This window comes from Gopherus flavomarginatus, chromosome 5 (genome assembly GCF_025201925.1).
Source record: "Gopherus flavomarginatus isolate rGopFla2 chromosome 5, rGopFla2.mat.asm, whole genome shotgun sequence".
In the NCBI taxonomy this organism is placed as follows: Eukaryota; Metazoa; Chordata; order Testudines; family Testudinidae; genus Gopherus; species Gopherus flavomarginatus.
In genome coordinates this window covers 62,666,204-62,681,366 of record NC_066621.1, presented here as the reverse complement: position 1 = coordinate 62,681,366, position 15,163 = coordinate 62,666,204, and the positions used below count along the sequence as shown (strand labels likewise).

General features: G+C 41.6%; 1 protein-coding gene across 9 annotated transcripts in view; it reads right to left on the bottom strand.

The window, feature by feature from the left end:
* MICAL2 (microtubule associated monooxygenase, calponin and LIM domain containing 2) overlaps nucleotides 1-15,163 on the bottom strand; it is a 120,307-nt gene that overhangs the window by 27,022 nt on the left and 78,122 nt on the right. For all 9 annotated transcript variants that reach the window (XM_050955026.1, XM_050955032.1, XM_050955033.1 and 6 more), the window contains exons 13-16: nucleotides 12,808-13,007; nucleotides 11,499-11,611; nucleotides 2,220-2,285; nucleotides 1,214-1,360 (exon numbers count right to left, since the gene is read on the bottom strand). In XM_050955026.1, the coding sequence (XP_050810983.1) occupies nucleotides 1,214-1,360; nucleotides 2,220-2,285; nucleotides 11,499-11,611; nucleotides 12,808-13,007 (526 nt within the window). The remainder of the gene's footprint in view (nucleotides 1-1,213; nucleotides 1,361-2,219; nucleotides 2,286-11,498; nucleotides 11,612-12,807; nucleotides 13,008-15,163) is intronic.

Genomic DNA, 15,163 nt, shown 5'->3' with positions numbered 1-15,163 from the left:
CTAGAATAGAGTGCTTTGCATGCATAAACTCATTCTTCAATCAGCTTTATGATCTTGTCTGAAGAGTGTAATGCAACTTTAACATGGGGGGGGGGTGTCTCTTATCATTCACCTATTTTTTCTGTATTATTCTGGGTACTACCACACTAAATTCAAGTACCCTAAATTCAATTAATTTGAGTGTTCTGGAGTCATTTGAAGACATTGAATCCTGCCGTACTACATAAAAATAGTACGTTAATTATTTATAGAAAGATTTTTCTCCTTATGAATTCCTACCCGACTCTTAGGTGGAGGTGAAGGACTTGACTCCTTAGGCTTAGTAAAGCGAGGATTAGCAGGAGGATCAGAGGAAGAGAGCAGGGCTGGTTTATCTACTAGCTCCTTGTATAACATTTTGAGTCAAAACAAAACATAAAAGAGTGGAAAATCTTAATAAAAGATAAATAGAACAAGATATTTTGAGACACACACAAAAAGAAAGAAAAAACTGCTTAAAGGGATCCCTAAAAGGGCTTTATCCAGATGCTCTACACAGCCCTTTTGGAGTTGACCCAAATTAATGGCCTGCTCTCCTATTACAACTGTACTTGGAAGTGCGCATGTGGAATACTAACTATTTTAAACAGACTATGGTTAACTTTAAACATGAGCAGTCCTGCTGAAGCCACTCGTGATCAAATGCAAAACATGCACAGTATATTCTGTTCATTTAATGACAATGCATGCATCAAAAGATTAGACGCACTGTCTTGTATTTTCTACATTTTCTTTCCTAGATAAGAATTACAATGAAAAGAAGATATTCCACTGGATCTTTTTGTCTTGAAAGTGACTCTGTATCCTTTACTAACAGCCACAAAACATGAAAACTGAAGAGCTTTTACAAAACCTTAGTCATAGGTCTGCTGGCAACTTATTGTTACAAAGCTCCACTATAAAGCCATAGTTTCAGAGACAAGTTAGCAGTATGTTTCAAACCAATACAGTTACACTATGTATTACTATGCAGTGGGCATCTACATAGTCACCAATTAGTTTTTCCCTAAATGCAATGAAAAGGATATTTTCTATACAAATTTTAGATGACAAATTCTTAAAAAAAGCTTCTTCAAACTCACTACAGACGCAATTTTTATCTGAGAACTACTGTTTTGTTCATGAGGAGAGATTACTTGAATTTCAAAAGGTGAATTTTACATTCGTCACTCACCTGTCTCCGGAGAGATGTGTTTGGGGCATTTTCTTCAAACTTTGCCAACAGCTGCGTCGCCATTGACTTTACTTTATTTTGATTCATTCCTTCTCTGTCGCCCTGATCTTTACCAGAATTCATACCCCGACTAGAAAAACGTGAAGCCTATACAAAAAAAACCACAAGGAGAATTTTTCTTCAAGTCTGAAATTGAGACTTACAGTGATATTACACCAGACACTCTCAGCCCGAGAAGAATGATGTCATTTTGTGACATCTGCTTATTTCAAAAAGTAACTCACTTTTACAGGACAGTAAAACAAAAAAATCACTTATATAAACAAATAGATTATTCTCTTTGGTGACCCACCCCTCAAGTGAGAGAAAGAACAGGATTTACAGAGACTGAACTAACACTGCTGAACATAGAGCAAGAAGCCATAAAAAACAAAATCAGGAAGGGAATGGGACTCTTGCCGGAAGGAAATGCTGTTAGGAAGTTATAAAATAAAAGTTAAATAACTGAACTGGAACAAGAAAAGCAACTATACACACCTCTACCCCGAGATAACATGACTCAATATAACACAAATTTGGATATAACATAGTAAAGCACCGCTGTGGGGCGGGGCTGTGCACTCTGGCAGATCAAAGCAAGTTTGATATAACATGGTTTCACTTATAATGCGATAAGAATTTTTGGCTCCCAAGAACAGCGTTATATCAGGGTAAAGGTCTATATGTATTTCCTAAACCAGAATAGGAATTTAAAAAATGAAGATCTCTCACTTTTCCTTTATAAATAACCTGAAAAAAATAATTTAGCTTCACTACTGTGTAGAAGATAAATTAAAGACTGCAAACTCCTCGGGGCGTGGTGGGGAGGGGAAAGGGGGTATGTCTTAATCAGCACAGAACACAAAAGTTCAGATTTTGGGCCTCTGTTAAATCTGCTTCCTGCTACTTCATTAACTCTCTTCATGCGGAAGATGTGGTTAACATAGCAACAAGACTTAACACTCACCTCTTCAAAGCCACCGAGGCCCTTTCGACGCCTTTTGTTCATATCATTTTCTTCACTCCTTTCAACCTGCAACAATAAAGCCAAACAAGGTATGTTGAGCACAACTATATTTACACAGAATTTATTAATCAGTATGTTAAAAATATTAAACTTAGCAAATAGGGAAGTGGGGCCATGGGGTAGTTTGCAGAGTGGGACTGGGCTCGGGAGTTTCAAGACTTTTGGGTACTTATCCCACCTCTATCACTGGATTACAGCCCTGATTCAGCAAAGGACTTAAGCACAGGCCTAACTAAGCACACAAATAGTCTCATTAAACTTTAGTGGGAATACTGACATGTTTAAAGCTAGGTATGTGCGTAAGTATCTTGCTGAACTGAGACTTATTACTGAACTTCAATGGCACTACTGGATATGATTGAATTCTTGGTCTCAGTTTCCCTTGTAGGAAATCTAAAAGGAGTGCTTCAGGGATTAATGATTTAGGGGACAATCTTTAAAGGTATTTAGTGCTCACAAAGCACTTTGACATTCTTGGATGAAAGGTATTAAATACAAGTTATATTATAATTAAACTGTAATGGATTTCAGGTAAAGTTAAAAAAATATACACAGCCACATCCCCCCTCCCCTCCAACCTCTCACCACACACCCCATCAAGTAGATTCTCAAGCACAAACATAGCTTTCTTCCCCTTCAGAAAAACTGTATGCTTTATTCACAATTCTATCAAACTGATTATGGTCTTGATTCAGTAAGGTATTTAAGCACATGCATAACTTTAAGCATATGAGAAGCAATTGACTTCAACTGGGCTACTCTCACGCTTAAAGTTATGCATGCGTTTAAGAAATTTACTGAATCAGAGCCTACTTGAATAGACAGACAACTGATATTACCCTGTCAAATGACTTAGTGATTTAAAATTTACATCCGCTCTCAGTAAAATTCAGTCCTGGAACTCTGGTTCAACTTCCACAAACAGGTAAATTGTAGGAAAAAGTAATTATAACATGGACAATCTTTCTGCCTGGTAAACATGTCAGCCTATGTTGTTTCTGTATAACAGTCAATAAAAACCACAGTTCAGTCATTTGTATTTGTATGAGTGGCAACTGAGCAACCTTCCATGACAATAATAAAAAGAAGGGGGGGGGGGAGAAACGGGACGACAAACAAACAATGAATACAAACTTCTTTTTAATATTTTCCACAGCTTATAATAAATCATTCTAGAGTGAACTGAAGAAATAGATGACAATATTTTGAATACTGTGCCTTTCAAGCATTGGCTCTCAGTAATCTAGTTTCCCATCCTACATAAGCATCAGTGTGCCCAGCAAGACTGAACAGTGCAATAGCACAATGTGTTCTGCAGAATAGTTTGTACATAAAAAAGAGGAGACCACACAAGAGAATGAAGGGCACAATATCACATTAACTTTCAAAAATTTGTACAATGAACTGTGATTAATTTTTTTAAAGATCTAGACTACTAAGCAATTAATTGCACAGTGACTCCACGCCTGCAGACTGTGCTCATTATCATGTAAACACCTAAAACTCATTCTATAGTCTGGAGAAGTGCAGGAAACCTCAGTTCCTCTGGAGCACTGCAGACACTTTAATAGGAAAATGAAAAACATTATCTAGCCCAGTTCATATTGGCAAACAAACTGCAGCCACATTACCCTCAGCCTGCAATTTCCTAATCTCTCACACACTAGGCAGGGTTAGAGGTCTCCCATCCAGCTAATGACCAGCTCTAAGGAAAAGCCTGACAGCGCAGGAAGCAGTGCTGGCAATTCAGTTGGTGGCAGTTTTCCCTTGTGGTCAGTGCTGAATCAAACCCACATAACGTTGTAAGGACATACCATTGTGTTGGAATTGCCATCTCTCCAACAAGACAACACTAAGCACCTGACTATTTGTACTTGTTAATAGGTCCTACATCAATTTTTAAGTCTGTTTTCCTGCAAAGCTAAGGTTAAGTTCTGCCTTGCTACATTTCCACCGCCTCTTCAGATAGCTATAGTTTGGGTAACTTCCTGTCCCAAACTGAGGGTGCGCCCACACAGCAGCTGGGAGGTGTAATTCCCAGCTCTGGTAGATGAAAACATGCTAGTTCTGCTGGAGCTAGTGCGCTAAAATTAGCAGTGTAGCTACAGCTACTCTGGTACATATTCAGGTGGATAGCTCAAGATGCTGCTTATGCCACCATGTCAACAATGCTATTTTTTAGGTGCTATTGAGGACAGCTAGCACATGTAGGTCTACCCCAGCTGAGATTCACCTTCCAGCTGCTGTGTAAATGCACACTACAAGGTAACACTTCTGAAACACAGAAGCTACACATCACAGAGGAAGCTGTGAAGGTCTGTGGCGCTTCCTACAAAAGAAGTGACCTCGACATTCTTGCTCCTCGAGCCATTTCTAGATGGACAAACATTGCACACACACTATATTGGATCCGGGGTTGGAGATGAAAGGCGTCTGAAGGGAAAGCATTATTTCTTCTTTCCATGGTGCATTGTGATAGTGGTGCCAACAGGAGGCCACAAAGCAAATTCCCTCTCATCATTTATCTCATCTGTAAACTTTTTTGGGGAAGGGAAAGCAGTTACTGTTTTATCAAATGCTGTGTACATGTGCAGCTGTACTCCAAGATTTAATGTAAAGAACTCCCAGAAGCTGCTGCTCTCACTGGACAATGCAAAGTGCTGAACTATTGTATTAATTCCTACTTCTGCTGCTCGCAGAGGTCAAGTACCACCAGTATTTCTTTTGTCTACCAGTTAATGAGAGAAGACTAAACACCTTAGTAGTGGGGAGAGATTTCCACTGCTGAAAGTCTGTTTACTTTTGTAAGTAACTAAGGAAAAAACAACATGGCAATAAGAAGAGCTCCTCTCCAAACGAAATCATCTGTTTTAATAGAGCACAATGTTTATTTTGCCTATTTGGCTTGTCTCTAGTTTGGCTGGTTGGTAAGTGTGTCACTCTGGTTTTGTTTGTGGGTGTTTGATGGGTAAAAGTTGTTACCTAATAAGGATATATGAGATAACTAGTGAGTGGCTGACTAGTCACATGCTTTAAAAATGTGTTTATGGAATTAGCAACATATAAAACTCAAGTAAACCTAGGAAATAAGCACTTTCTGGGTTAAGAAAATCTTGTTTAGGTAGCTGGTTTACACCAGAATTGAAAAGACAAGGCGGAATCAGATTTATAGCCAAATAAGGAAAATTATGAACATTATATTTTAATATATGCATACATATACACATATACATATATATTCACATATACACACACACACAGGCAGTCCTGTTAAGATCTTTGGACTAGGAATGAAGAAGTGGGAAAGCTGCCTTCTATTACTTTTGCAAGTTAACGTGAGGCAATGAAAAACTAAAAGTAAAAAAATCTGAAGTGCTTGTATTGGCAGATATTTTTTCTTTTACTATGCAACAGACTAAAGTTACAATAGAGTAGCAAGTTAGGTCTGTTACAAACATGGCTTCTTTGCAACAGCTGGAATTATTGAAAAAAATAAGGTTACAGAACGGTGCAGGAAACAACCTCACGAGTTTGCATTAGATTGTATTTTCAGGAAACAACCATGGAGGTTAACGAACTATGCTGTTATCACGGCTTTACAGAGCAGCAGCCACGTTCTGGTGTGGGTTGGCTAGCACTTCATAGCAATTAGATCTGAACAATCACAGAGGGACATTGTCTTTCACCCCCAATCCCACTCTCATCTTCCCTTTTTAAAACTGAGCCTGCATAGTCTGGCTCAAAGTCAACAAACTGCCTCTCCAAGTTCCTGTCAATTTAGAGGATTGCATTTGGGGTAGGGAGAAGGGTAAATACATAGGATAGCAAAGTTATTTAACAGAAAATATGTAACTGAATGTATCTCCAAAGTCATTGTCTTGGAAGAGCTTCTATTTATTTAAGGAAAAATAAAAACACTCTCACTAGCCCCAATCCTGCATCAGGCTCTGCTAGCCCAGATCCCTGTGCCCTGCACAGTTTCACTGACTTTGACAGGCACCGAGTGCTTTATGAAGCACAGGGAATCGCGTACTCACTAGCAATTCTCCATTACTCAGCAGCACTTATGATAAAGTAAGAGAGAGAAAAAATAAGGGGACACGTGAATGGAGTATTGCCTAGGAGCCAGATCCTCCAAATATTTACAACAGTAAACGTTACTCTTGGTAGTGAACTTTCCCATTGATTTCAAGGTCATAGGCATTATACTTCTGTAAGTTTGGAGGATTGGCCCCTAAAATGTTTTGGAGAATGGAACCTGAAAATGTGGTATCAGTAGTATTAACCTCAACTATTTTCCAGGTAATTAATTTCATTGCTATAAATAAAAGATATTTAAATAATTGAAAAATTCTCCCAGAATCACAACTATTATTTGAGTGTACATGTGGTATGGTAATATAGATTTCACTCTTTTATATGAAGTACTGCAAGACTACAGTACAACTTTGATAAAGGCATGGTTAACTGATGCAGGGAAAAATTCAAGGTTTGCTCCAGTCTTTTCGCAAGTCTATAAAACTTTATAGACTATTTTTCATTATATGTTAACAGTGGAAAAACTGGCCAGAAATATCAAAAAGCTTTTTATATGATTTGCAAAAAACAGGCCATCTTTTTATGCTGCTCACAAATGAACAATCTGGAATTGAATAAAGCTAAAGTAGAAAATGTTTTAAGAACGGACACTGGCAAGTTGAAAAATCTTATATCTTTTTAAAAAAGATATTTATTTACCTATATCAAATAATACCAAGTACTCTGGACAGTTAAAGTAAACTAGTTAAGTTTCTGCTTTCTACTTTTTCACTGTTTGCACACTCAAAACTCCCGTTGAACATTAAACAGGAATTTAGGATTTGCAAGGACTGCATTATAAGAACTAGTTGGTTTCTAGATAATTTCACTGATGACTAGCATAATGTTGCAATGCTTAGAGTTACAAACATCATAACGAATATTTTTGTTTAATAAGACAACACATCCTTGTCTGCATTGGAATTAATTTTCATATAACCATGAATATATTCTACTGGTTGACATTATGTAGAAGTATGATCAGGGCCGTCCTTAGGCATAGGCAGAATAGGCAGCCGCGTAGGGCCTCACTCTCCCTGAGGGCACCACTCTCCAGGCAGCCCAGACAGTGTAGAAGCAGGGCTGCTGGGTCCTAGAGAGAGCTGAATGCAGCACAGTCTGAGGAATGGGATTGGCTGCTGGGGTCTCTGGGAAGGGGTAGGGGTAGAGTTGGGAAAGGAGCTCACCTGTGAGTGTGACTCTTTCCCCCTGGCTTAGGTCAGGTGAGGCAGGCTCTGTGGCTCTGGAACCAGTATCCTTTGTTGTCTCCCATAACATCCATTCTTCTCCCCCCTGCCCCACGGAGCACCCCGTCCTTTCTCCCTCCTCCCCAGGAGCACCCCTCTCTCTCTCCTCCCTCCCCTCCATCAGGGCTGGGTTGGGTGAGGTGCTGGGGGTAGGTGGGGGGAGGAGAGGCTGGCTGCCTGCCTGCAGAGGAATGAAAGTGAAAGTAACTCACTTCCTCGGCAGGCAGCCAGAATTGGAATGTCACACAGGGCTTGGCTGGGGTTAGCCAGATGTGTGAAAAATCAGGATAAGGGATTGGAGTAGGGTGAGCAGATATCCCTATTTTATAGGGACAGTCCCAATTTTGGGGTCTTTTTCTTATATAGGCTCTTTTTACCCCCCGACCCCAACCCATCCCTGTCCTGATTTTACACACTTTCTGTCTGGTCACTCTAGGTGGGGGTAATTGGTGCCTATATAAGATAAAGCCCCAAATAACAATCATGAATCCAATTTCAATGTTTTTTTTTAAATCAATATCTTAGCCAAAAACAGAAAATTAAGTTGTTGACAATTATTATTGACAGGTTTGGTTTGAGGCAGGGAGTGGGTCAATTTTCATCAGAGAAACAAAAAATGTTGACTGACTTTCCTATAGCCTGTTACTCCTGATAAGAGCCCTCCAACAACTGTAATATGCTCATCTCCTTACTAGTGTATAAAGCAGGGTTCGGCAACCTACAGCACACCTGTCAAAGGTGGCAGGTGAGCTGATTTTTGATGGTATGCAGCAGCAGGCTGAGCGGCTCAGCCCATCACTGCTCTGGGGTTCCGGCTGCTGCCCTATTGCCAGCTGGGATACCAGCCATCGGCCCCACTCAGCACCTGCTGCTGGCCTGGGGACCCCCAAGGAATCCCAGGCTGGCAGTGGGCTGAGCAGGCCAGTTGAACCACTCAACCTGCTGTCAGCCTGGGGTTCCATTCACTCAGCCGGCAGCGGGCTGAGCGGGCTCGTGGCGGGCTGAGCGGGCTGAGCAGGGCCGGTGGGGGGTTGAGTGGCTCAGTCTGCTGCCAGTCTGGGGTGCCAGCAGCACTCAGCCTACTGCTACTCCGGGGTTCCGGCTGCCAGCCCCTTGCCAGGCAGGAGCTCAGCCGCCAGCCCCACTCTGCCTCCTGCCAGCCTGGCTGAGCAGAATCCCAGGCTGGTAGCGGGCTGAGGGGGGGGGGTTGGCGGCCGGGATCCTGGCTGGCAGGAGTTGGTGGTCAGAACCCTAGACCAGCAGCAGGCTGAGCAGGGCCTGGGATCCTTGTCTAGGGTTCCAGCCACCAGCCCCGCTTAGCCCGCTGCTGGTTTGGGGTTTCATTTACTCAGCTGGCAGTGGCCTGAGCAGGACCGGTGGCCAAGACCTCAGATAATAACAACAGTTTATTTATATAATATAGACATAGAAAGAAACCTTCTACAAACATTAAAATGTATCACTGGCACGAGAAACCTTAAATTACAGTGAACTTGGCACACCACTTCTGAAAGGTTGCCGACCCCTGGTATAGAGTGACCATATGCTGTACTAAGATTCTCCTGCTTTTTTTTTTCCCTGTGAGTCAGTATAACTTTTGCCAGCCCAGAAGTTGGGCTGTCATAAACAGATAGCTAAGGGTTAATGTCTCTTTCACCTGAAGCACCTGACCAGAGGACCAATCAGGAAACCGGATTTTTTCAACTTTGGGTGGAGGGAATTGAGTGTCTAGGGTCTTTGTTTCTGGCTGCCTGCTTGCTCTGAGCTTTGGAGAAGTAGTTCTACTTTCTTATTTTCTGTTTCTAAGTGTAAGGACAAAGAGATCAGATAGTAAGTTCTATGGTTTCTTTTCTTTGGTATTTGCATGAATATAAGTGCTGGAGTGCTTTGATTTGTATTCTTTTTGAATAAGGCTGTTTATTCAATATTCTTTTAAGCAATTGACCCTGTGTTGTATCATCTTAATACAGAGAGAACATTTGTACTTATTTTTCTTTCTTTTTATATAAAGCTTTCTTTTAAGACCTGTTGGAGTTTTTCTTTACTTCAGGGAAATTGAGTCTGTACTCACCAGGGAATTGGTGGGAGGAAGAAATCAAGGGGAGATTTGTGTGTTGGATCGCTAGCCTGACTTTGCATTCCCTCTGGGGGAATAGGAAAGTACTTTTTGTTTTCAGGATTGGGAACAGAGAGGGGGAGTCTCTCTGTGTAGTTTCACAGAGCTTGTGTCCGTGTATCTCTCCAGGAGCACCTGGAGGGGGGAAGGGAAAAAGGATTATTTCCCTTGGTTGTGAGACTCAAGGGATTTGGGTCTTGGGGTCCCCAGGGAAGGTTTTTCAGAGGGACCAGAGTGCCCCAAAACACTCTAATTTTTTGGGTGGTGGCAGCAGGTACCAGGTCCAAGCTGGTAACTAAGCTTGGAGGTTTTCATGCTAACCCCCATATTTTGGACGCTAAGGTCCAAATCTGGGACTAAGGTTATTACAAGCCAATGTTTTACGTTTTCACAATGTTTTCTCCAACTTTCATAAAGTAAATACATAGTTAATATGAGTTAAAAAGGCCAGGGACACTTCTTTGTGAAGAATCTGTACAGCAGATCATGCCCATAGACGATCCAGAAAAGAAATTTGAGGTTGAATTTTTTAATGTTGTGATGGATAAAGCAGTATCTGCTGTTGATGAAAGGTTTAATACCTTGCAAGTACACCATGAACAGTTTGGATTTTTGTATGACATAACTAAATTCAACAAAATAGGAAAACAAGAGCAACTAATGACAAAAGTACAAGAATCTAGAGAGCCTCCTGAAGCACGGTGATAGTTTTGATTTAAATGGACTTGAACTGTACGAAGAATTGAGTACACTGTCATCAATGTTGCCACACGCAAAATCGGTGATGGACATTGTACAGTTTATTCATACCCACAAACTTGTTGACATATATCCTAACGTGTACATTGCCACTCGTATTCTACTGACAATTCCTCATAGACTCATAGACTCTAGGACTGGAAAGGACCTCAAGAGATCATCAAGTCCAGTCCCCTGCCCTCATGGCAGGACCAAATACTGTCTAGACCATCCCTAATAGACATTTATCTAACCTACTCTTAAATATCTCCAGAGGTGGAGATTCCACAACTTCCCTAGGCAATCTATTCCAGTGTTTAACTACCCTGACAGTTAGGAACTTTTTCCTAATGTCCAATCTAAATCTCCCTTGCTGCAGTTTAAGCCCATTGCTTCTTGTTCTATCATTGGAGGCTAAGGTGAACAAGTTTTCTCCCACCTCCTGATGACACCCTTTTAGATACCTGAAAATTCCTGTAACAGAAGCATCAGGAGAACGGAGTTTCTCAAAACTAAAGCTCATTAAAAACTATCTCCGCTCTACAATGAGTCAGGAACGCTTGAATGGTCTTGCTATTCTTGCGATCGAACAAGACACGACTTTGTCTTTGTCATACGATGACATTATTACTGATTTTGCAGCCAAAAAAGCCAGAAAGATTGCTTTTAATTAAAAACAAATCTTTGTTTCAATACCTCTTCATATAAATTTCCAATAAAATTTTGATAAATTAAAAAAATATATATTATTTGCATCATTCTGTCATATCAGAATTTTTTCTATAGTGCTGCTTCTTTAGTGCTAGTCCATCAGCATTACAGTGTGCTTAATTAAGTTAAACTGGTTTTAATAATGTGAATGTGGCAAGTTTTCCAATACTATAAGCTTATGTTTGTGTTGCTAAGAGCAGATCAGGCACAGGGGCACCAGTTTAATAATCTCGCCTAGGGCACCATAAATCCTAAGGCCGGCCCTGAGTATGATAGTATATCTTTAACCTACTAATATGAGGTAAAGTAGTAAAGGGCAAAGAACCTTACTTTTGGTACTCGCTTCCTTGGTAACGTTAAATTGATGTAGTTATTAAATATGAAGTTTGATGATTTTGCTGAGCAAAGGTCATTATTTTCTCCATTTTGCTTATCCACAGCATCTGTTAAAATGAAGATATTGCACTCTTAAGATATTGTATTTACATAAAAATCACTTTTCAAAGCATTTTCTCTGTAGAAACAAATATTTTTGCAGTCTACTAGTAGTAGCATTTATACATGAGTGTGTTGGAGCCCACTCTCCCTGCAGAAAGAATGAATAAATAAAATCTACGTATCTTTTTTAAAAATTGGAAGAGAATCCCATAGAAATAAATATGGAGAGAACATCATCCTTAGCAAGTTGCTATAATGTTTGACAGTATTATCTTAATGATAGTGGCAGTTACTCAGTGCTCTCCTGCTTTCCGAGACCATTTAGGAATTGAAAGCCTTGATCCAAATCAAATATTTTTTCCCTTTCTGTTTTAAGCATGAGATTACTACAGATAGCAAAAGGAGTCAAACATTCCAGGGTGGTTATATTGTAGCTGTGAGTGTCACGGAGTCACCGGGCGATGCTCTGGAACTGCTCCCCACCACGCCAGTAAGGGCTCTGGGGAGCCTCCTCTCCCTTGGAGCAGACTTGTTCAGGGCAAGAAGCTCACACGGCTTCACCTCCTGGGTCTCTCCTTGGAGTATTCAGCATTCACTGCCCCTCCGTGCGCTTCCCACAGCGAGCCCGCCTCAGTGGGGTCCTGGGGAAGCCACAGGGTCCTGCACCCCCACTTTGCAGTCAGACATGACTCTTAGCCAGCCAGTAAAACAGAGGTTTATTCGATGACAGAAACAGGGGCTAAAACAGAGCTTGTAGGTACAGCGAACCGGACCCCTCTGCCGGGTCCATTCTGGGGGTCAGTGAGCCAGACCCCCACGTCTGCCCTCAGCCAGCTCCAGACTAACAACCCCTCCCAGCCCCTCCTCTCTGCTCAGCTCCTTTCCCGGGCTAGGAGGTCACCTGATCCCTTTGTCTCCAACACCTTCAGCTGGCACCTTTGAAGGGGAGGGGCCCCGGCCATCAGTTGCTAGGACACAGAGTGCCAGGCATTTAGGTGCACTGGCCCTTGCTCTGTCAAATACTTAAGAACTGCCTAGGGGACACTGAGGCACCAACACAGTATTCAGAGAAAACATTAAGAACATTCCCAGTTCGTCACAGTGAGAAACGGACTTTGGCCCAACATCAGGTGTAATTAGGCAGCTTAGGTGAAATGATCATTCCAATTTCTGTAAAAATGAAGAACAATGGTTTGCTTACCAACTGCTCTCAGAGGGGTTCCTCTAAATAGCTCATAGAATTTTGAGAGGTACATGACCATGCTGAGTTTATCAGGCCCTCCAGCAGACGCCATCTCTTTCCCAGTGGTTACTGGAGGAATTCCAAACTCTCGTTCAGCGATGTCAAACACCAGCTGGTTATTTTCAACAACATCTTCTTCATTCAAAGAGTCAAAGTCACTAAGGAACAAAGCATTAATATCAGGTGGGTTTGGGAGAGAGCTGCCTTCTGCCATTTTCACAAAAACAATAAAAGCACTCATTTGCCTCATTTGGGAACGTCATGACTGAAGTCATGATTTAAGACTGCCTGCATGTTTCACAGGGTTGCATTTGTGAACTGTATCCAAATTTACAGACAAGGCATATGACCCAAAGCACTTCCCTACAATGTTTGATGTTCACTTTCAAATTAAAATTTCAAAAACGTCACTGAACCTAATTTTTCAAAACTAGTTGTAGAGAAAGAATTTCCTGATCTACCATGTGAAAAACGTAACCATACCACAAACAGTACAAAAAATCCTTCCCTTCCAGAATATAGCTGCACTGCTACATGTTCCAACTGCTGCAAGTGATGCACTTTGCTTTAAACACTGGAATAATCCCAATTCATTTAGAATGAAAAGTAATCAAATTCATGACCACATAGATTAATGAACTGCAATCCCAAGTAGTTTCAAGCAGACATTTTTTAAAAAAAATAAAGCTGCTAGCAAAGATGTTTCCTCCACCTCATGTCAAACATGAAATTCTATGCCCCCAAAAAGTGATCCCTTCCTGATGCCCAGGATTGCTGAAATTCTGTCATGGGCCAGTAGCTGCTTTTATGAATCCAAAAGCATCAATTTTAAAATCTGATGGTACAGCGCTCTGGATCTCATTACTGGGTTTAGTGCTTCATATTGATGTCCTCAGGCCAATGAGATTAGCCAGTATTTGGGGCCTTGCCAGGTTGTTTCCTTTAGGAGGAGAAATTGATGCTGGAGTCGGATATTTCTTAGATGGAATCCTCTTTAGTTACAAAGAAAGCATGCAAAGTCCTGTTTCTCTAAACACAGTAGAAACAAAACAGCAGAGTTTTCTTGCTCAGGAATCTGAATTTCCCTGTCCAGCAAGTACTGTGCTCAAAAGAAGATCTCTGTGCTCCTTCTCACTCTACAGCTATGACAGATTCTCTCGCTTTCTGTCTCTCTCATGCCTAAGGCTACAATTATGTCATGAAGGTCAGGGAATCCTTGATTTCAGAGACCTCCATGACATTTTCTGCTTCAGCCCCAGTGCAGTTCTTAGCTGCTGCTGGTGGCAGGACTCCTCACAGCTGCCGCAGGCACATCCCTGCAGCTCCCAGCCAGTGAGGAGGGACCCCACAGCTGCCCATTTTGTCAGAGATATTTTTAGTAACAGTCAGGGACAGGTCATGGGTTTCTGTGAATTTTTGGTTATTGTCTATGACCTGTCCATGACTTACTAAAAATATCCATGACAAAAATCTCAAGCTTACTCATGCCCAAACAGCTTGTCAACCCATCCCTTGGTCGTTGTGTTTTCAGTCAGTCCCAGACAAACCCCTCTTATTCTCCTGAGTTACGCCTTGCCATGTGGCCCACCTTGCATGGTGGCTTCTACGGTTTCCAGTTTCACAAGGTAAAAGGGGCCCAACTGCACCTCCTATTTAGCTGAATAATTAGCATTTAGCAAACCCATCAGCTCTAACCATGTCGAAAACCATTAATGCTTCCATTTATACTAGCTCTTATTTTGGTGCATGTGCCATTTTTTTCCATTCTGGAGTTTCCAGTTAGGTCTTCTTTTCAAATTTCTGCCACACTGTCATTCTGGATTTAAAAGTCTATGTGCATTGGGTAGCCCAGCATGCCTGTGTGCACTTTCCAGTGCCAGAGAGAGTCTGCGAGGATAGAGGAGTCATTCCTACCACAGATTTCAACAGAGATGCCCATTAAAAGACTGATTACAGCTTCTCTGGACGCAGGAAGATCACAGGTCTCAATAAGTAGCTGGGACAGAGGACACACACTAAGGGTATGTCTATACTGCAACTAGACACCCATGGCTGGCCTATGCCAGCTGACTCAGGCTTGCAGGACTCAGGCTAAGGGGCTGTATAATTGCAGCGGAGACTTCCAAGTTTAGGTTGCAGCCTGAGCTCTGGGACCCTGCCACCTTGCAGAGTCCTGGAGCCTGGAAGTTTACACTGCAGTTGAACACCCCTATAGCCTGAGCCCTCCCAACCCAAGTCAGCTGGTACGGGCTGGCCGCCGGTGTCTAGTTGCATTGCAGACATACCCTAAAAGTTTCTGTGTAATTAGTTAGGT